General features: G+C 34.6%; 1 protein-coding gene across 2 annotated transcripts in view; it reads left to right on the top strand.

The window, feature by feature from the left end:
• The window catches only part of LOC133572082 (copine-8-like), a 139,964-nt gene extending 135,069 nt beyond the window's left edge, over window positions 1-4,895 (top strand). For both annotated transcript variants that reach the window (XM_061924763.2, XM_061924762.2), the window contains one exon: window positions 3,665-4,895. In XM_061924763.2, coding sequence (XP_061780747.1) covers window positions 3,665-3,877 — 213 coding nt within the window. In that variant the 3' untranslated portion in view covers window positions 3,878-4,895. The remainder of the gene's footprint in view (window positions 1-3,664) is intronic.
• The last annotated feature ends 2,187 nt before the right edge of the window (window positions 4,896-7,082 follow it).

Genomic DNA, 7,082 nt, shown 5'->3' with positions numbered 1-7,082 from the left:
CATATGTTTATTAATATAATATTACATGTTCACACACTATACAATATTATATATATGTTTATTAATATAATATTACATGTTCACACACTATACAATATTATACATATGTTTATTAATATAATATTACATGTTCACTCACTATACAATATTATACATATGTTTATTAATATAATATTACATGTTCACTCACTATACAATATTTATACATGTGTTTATTAATATAATATTACATTTTCACTCACTATACAATATTTTTTTACATATGTTTATTAATACAATATTACATGTCCACACACTATACAATATTTACACATATGTTTATTAATATAATATTGCATGTTCACACAATAATCAATATTCTTACATATGTTTATTAATATAATATTACATGTTCACACACTATACAATATTATACATATGTTTATTAATATGATATTACATGTTCACTCACTATACAATATTATACATATGTTTATTAATATAATATTACATGTTCACATAATATATATTTATACATATGTTTGTTAATACAATATTACATGTTCACCCACTATACAATATTTATACATATGTTTATTAATATAATATTACATGTTCACTCATACAATATTTATACATATGGTTATTAAAATAATATTACATATTCACACAATATACAATATTTGTACATATTTTTATTAATAATCACAAGCAAGCTCTACCCCTGCGTCAACTATATATTTATATATATATATATATATATATATATATATATATATATATATATATATATATATATATATATATATGTATATATATATATATATATATATATATATATATATATATATATATATATATATATATGTATGTATATATGTGTGTATATACTGTATATGTGTGTGTTTATATATATGTATATATAATATGTATATATATTGTGTGTATATACATAATGTGTATATATATATAATGTGTGTATATATGTGTATGTGTATACAGGTAAAAGCCAGTAAATTAGAATATTTTGAAAAACTTGATTTATTTCAGTAATTGCATTCAAAAGGTGTAACTTGTACATTATATTTATTCATTGCACACAGACTGATGCATTCAAATGTTTATTTCATTTAATTTTGATGATTTGAAGTGGCAACAAATGAAAATCCAAAATTCCGTGTGTCACAAAATTAGAATATTACTTAAGGCTAATACAAAAAAGGGATTTTTAGAAATGTTGGCCAACTGAAAAGTATGAAAATGAAAAATATGAGCATGTACAATACTCAATACTTGGTTGGAGCTCCTTTTGCCTCAATTACTGCGTTAATGCGGCGTGGCATGGAGTCGATGAGTTTCTGGCACTGCTCAGGTGTTATGAGAGCCCAGGTTGCTCTGATAGTGGCCTTCAACTCTTCTGCGTTTTTGGGTCTGGCATTCTGCATCTTCCTTTTCACAATACCCCACAGATTTTCTATGGGGCTAAGGTCAGGGGAGTTGGCGGGCCAATTTAGAACAGAAATACCATGGTCCGTAAACCAGGCACGGGTAGATTTTGCGCTGTGTGCAGGCGCCAAGTCCTGTTGGAACTTGAAATCTCCATCTCCATAGAGCAGGTCATCAGCAGGAAGCATGAAGTGCTCTAAAACTTGCTGGTAGACGGCTGCGTTGACCCTGGATCTCAGGAAACAGAGTGGACCGACACCAGCAGATGACATGGCACCCCAAACCATCACTGATGGTTTGGGTTGGTTTGGTTTGCATTTCCTTTGGAAATCGAGGTCCCAGAGTCTGGAGGAAGACAGGAGAGGCACAGGATCCACGTTGCCTGAAGTCTAGTGTAAAGTTTCTACCATCAGTGATGGTTTGGGGTGCCATGTCATCTGCTGGTGTCGGTCCACTCTGTTTCCTGAGATCCAGGGTCAACGCAGCCGTCTACCAGCAAGTTTTAGAGCACTTCATGCTTCCTGCTGCTGACCTGCTCTATGGAGATGGAGATTTCAAGTTCCAACAGGACTTGGCGCCTGCACACAGCGCAAAATCTACCCGTGCCTGGTTTACGGACCGTGGTATTTCTGTTCTAAATTGGCCCGCCAACTCCCCTGACCTTAGCCCCATAGAAAATCTGTGGGGTATTGTGAAAAGGAAGATGCAAAATGCCAGACCCAAAAACGCAGAAGAGTTGAAGGCCACTATCAGAGCAACCTGGGCTCTCATAACACCTGAGCAGTGCCAGAAACTCATCGACTCCATGCCACGCCGCATTAACGCAGTAATTGAGGCAAAAGGAGCTCCAACCAAGTATTGAGTATTGTACATGCTCATATTTTTCATTTTCATACTTTTCAGTTGGCCAACATTTCTAAAAATCCCTTTTTTGTATTAGCCTTAAGTAATATTCTAATTTTGTGACACACGGAATTTTGGATTTTCAGTTGTTGCCACTTCAAATCATCAAAATTAAATGAAATAAACATTTGAATGCATCAGTCTGTGTGCAATGAATAAATATAATGTACAAGTTACACCTTTTGAATGCAATTACTGAAATAAATCAAGTTTTTCAAAATATTCTAATTTACTGGCTTTTACCTGTATATATATGTTGTTGCGTTTTGGACCAGTTGTTCCTCCCAGGGAATTCAAGTCACAAGTCGCTCCCAAGCTCTTTACGACACTTAAAGCTGAGTTGAAAAACCACCAGAGACAGAATAGGTATTTTGTAATATATTTGCAAAGCTTTGCAGATATACATTGAGACCAGTCCAGCATAGAACATTCAATTGCTTCGCTAAGATCGTCTGCTCCCCGAAAAAACCCTCTCCCCTCTTAAGTCCCTGGCAGTCATGTCTCTCTAGCCAAAACAAATGTCTATTATCTCTCTCTCTAACATTCCTCACTTCAAGGTTAAGTACACAGTTTTGCAGACAACCAAAAGACCACATTTTGGAAGAAAAACACTAGCTGTTTTGTAATATGATTATGAAATAAAAGAAGTAACACTTAAATTCGGATATATGTAAATATCTGCCTCCGACAATGTGTATGTATATATACGTGTGTGTATATGTATGTATATATATGTGTGTTCGTATATATATGTATATATGTGTGTATATGTATATACATATATGTGTGTATATACAGTATATATGTGTGTATATATATATATATATATATATGAATATGTGTGTATACATGTATATATGAGTGTGTGTATATATATAAAAACTTATATATATATATATATATATATATATAAATGTGTGTGTGTGTGTGTGTGTGTGTGTGTGTGTGTGTGTGTGTGTGTGTGTGTGTGTGTGTGTGTGTGTGTCTATATGCGTGTATATATACATAGGTGTGTGTATATATATGTGTGTATGTATGTGTGTACAGTATATTTATATAAATGTGTGTACATATATATATTTATATATATATATTTACAGTATGTACGTATATATGTATGTATATGAAACTAGAAATAAGCAAGTACTCCAACTACAAGAAACTACAATACACTCCAACAAGTACTACGACTACAAGTACAACAAGAAAGTTGAAATGAGGTTTTTTAAACATTATTAGGAGTGTGACGATCGCGTGATATTTCTTTCAAAGTTCCCGAATGTTCAAAGTCCTCAGCCATGAAATAGGATCTTCCATGTTCCCGTCTTTGTTGCAGTTCGTCCCTTTCCGAGACTACATCGACCGCCGAGGCAACCACATCCTCAGCATGGCGCGGCTGGCCAAGGAGGTGCTGGCGGAAATCCCCGACCAGTTCCTGTCCTACATGAGGACGCGAGGCATCAAGCCGGGCCCCCTGCCGCCGCCGTACACGCCGTGTCCCCTGCCGCCTCTGCACCCGCTCCTCACCCGGCGGGTGAGCCGGATCTGAGGTTCCTGGGGAGGGGTCTTAGTGGCCTGCGCCCGCCTCTCTTCGTCTACCCATTCGTCTTTTCAGCTTTGACGCTGGCGGCCCCGGGGGTCCGCCGCGCACCGGGAATGTGGCCGGTGTTTGGCGAAGGCGGGAGCTCGGGACGTTTCCACGGGACCCCGTCAGCGAGTAGAGAAATGTTTACAAGAGGAAGGTGTTGTTTCTTCAAATATATCGTCTCTTCTTCAGTGGCGCATGTGCTCGTTAAAAGAAGCATGCACTGTCGTCCCGCACTCAGGGCCGCGTCCCTCCCCGCCGCCCTCCCGCCACTGCCGACATCCTTCTGTTACGCCTCAAGGTGGCGCTCCGGCAGGGACTCCACCGGCCTTACTTTTTGCTCAGTTCACAGGCGCCATCTTGGAAGCGAGGGCCCGCGTGTTTGGCGAAGGATCTGGACGACAGGTTTTGTCTTTTTGCTTTCCTTGTGTTCTTCTTCTACCTCTTGATGTGTTTACTGGCCAGCCAACACTTGAGCCCCGTCGCGTTCCTCCTTGACCTTTGACCCGCCCAAGCCAGGGGTGTCCAGACCTTTCACAGATCAAAGGGTGCGGAGGCCACTTTGTTGTTCTGGTTTTCGAAACAGCAGTTGTGCACAAAACAATTTATTCACATCCAAATCGTGATTTTTTAAATTATTTTTTCTTTTGGTATAGAATCATTATGATTATTGTACCAAATAATACATTGTGAAAATCGGTTCGAATCAAGAATCGATTCTGAATCGAATCAAAAATCAAAGAGTGCGAGGCCATTTTGATGTTTTTGGTTTTCGAAACAGCAGGTGTGCACAAAACAATTGATTCACATCCGAATCGCAATTTTTGTAATTTTATTGGTATCAAATCATTACGATTATTATACCAAATAATACAAAGCGAAAAGCGGTTTGAATCAAGAAGCGATTCTGAATCGAATCAAAAATCAAAGGATGCGGAGGCCATGTTGATATTTTTATTTTCTAAACAGCAGGTACACAAAAGAAATCGATTCTCATCCAAATATGTATATATATATATATATATATATATATATATATATATATATATATATATATATATATATATATATATATATATATATATATATATACACAAATACACACACATATACACATTTATATACATATACACACACATATATATATATATATAAATATATATATGTATACATATATATATATATATATATAATATATATATATACATATATATAATATATATATAGTGTGTGTGCGTGTATATATGTATGTGTATATGTATGTATGTATGTATATATATATATATATATATATATATATATGTATGTGTGTGTGTGTGTGCGTGTATATATGTATGTGTGTATATATGTATATAAATGTGTATATGTGTGTGTGTATATATATATAATATACTGTATATACATATATATAATATATATATAGTGTGTGTGCGTGTATACAGTATATGTATGTGTATGTATATGTGTGTGTGTATATATGTATATAAATGTGTATATGTGTGTATATATACATGTGTGCGTGTATATATGTATGTGTATATATCTGTGTGTGTATAGATGTATATATGTGTATATATACATGTGTGTGTGTGTGTGTAATATATATATATATATAGTGTGTGTGTGTGTGTGTATATGTATGTGTATATATGTGTGTGTGTATATAAATGTGTTTATGTGTGTATATATACATGTGTGTGTGTGTAATATATATATATATATATATATAAAAAAAATGTATATATATATATATATATACACACACACATATATATAATATGTATATATATATTTTCTTGAATTAATTTTTTTTTTAAATATTCTTCTCCATGCAACCAGAAGTAGCTTTTGTAACCTGTAACATGTTTTTAAAAATGTCCATTATGAATATTTTACCAAATAATACGTTGTGAAATTTGGTTTGAATTGAGAATCGATTCTGGATCGAATCAAAAATGAAAGGATTCGAAGGCCATTTTGATGATTTTATTTTCTAAACAGTAGGGGTGCACACGAAAAAAAATCGATTCACATCTGAATCAGGATTCCTATTCATCGCGGTTCTTCTACAATTCAATTTTTTTAAATTAAAATACATTTAAAAAAAGACATGTTTAGGCCACCTCCATGCAAGCAGAAGGAGCTTTTGTACGGTAACCTGTAACCTATTTTGAAAAACTTTCTTTATGACAATTACACCACAAAGCACATTGCGCAAATCGGTTTGAATCGAGAATTGATTCTGAATCGAATCGTCACCACAGTAGTCGGAATCAGATTGAATCGATTCCCACCCCTAGTAAACAGACTTATAAGACTCAATGTAGACATGCTAAATGTTACGTACGTGACAGAGTTCTGTTAGTCATATTTAGGAACGTAAGGATAAAAGGTATCAAGATAAATAGCGGTAAAACTTCCTACATTTAGTATTACCGTTTTAAATGAAAATGATGGTAAAACTGTGATTGATAAAACTTTGATAAAGCCACGGACCGGTGACACTGTTTACTTACCGGAAAAGTCGGCTAGCGCTAGCTAGCTTAAATGCTGACATGAAAACAAGAGACATAAACGTCTTTCTCCATCAAAAAAACCAACACTCCATAAATACATTACTCTGCGAGCAATTAAAATATTGTACATGAATGGTACTTGACAAGCTGTGCTCTCTCGGACAGATCGATTAACTATTGCCATTTTCTGTTTAATTGTATTTTTTTTTTAATGCTGCAAACCAATAGGAAAACAACACGGTCTGCAATTTTGGACACCCCTGGTCTAAATCCTGGTTTATGCTTCTGTGTGAAGGCACACCTGCCATACGTACAGTACCGTAAGGTCTGTGATTGGTCGGCTTTTAGTACCTGACTTCCTGTACTGGCTTTCCAGAAGAACCCGCCTTCTACCGTTTACCAGATAAAAAGTCGTCATTTTAAGAGAGTCAAATTTATGAGCTGAAAAGTTGAAATTGTGTGATGAAATTCAAAATTATGAGATATAAAGTCATAATTAAGAGATAAAAAGTCGAAAATACGAGATGAAAAAGTTATAATTATGAGATAACAAGTTGAAATCATGAGGTAAAAAGTCATAATTTTGATATAAAAAGTCAAAATCATGATAAATGGTTTGTATTTATATAATGATTTACTATAGCTGGAATGAT

The sequence above is a fragment of the Nerophis lumbriciformis genome, linkage group LG29, assembly GCF_033978685.3.
Source record: "Nerophis lumbriciformis linkage group LG29, RoL_Nlum_v2.1, whole genome shotgun sequence".
NCBI lineage: Eukaryota > Metazoa > Chordata > Actinopteri > Syngnathiformes > Syngnathidae > Nerophis > Nerophis lumbriciformis.
The sequence above is the reverse complement of the archived record's forward strand: the minus strand, read 5'-3'. Positions and strand labels throughout refer to the sequence as shown.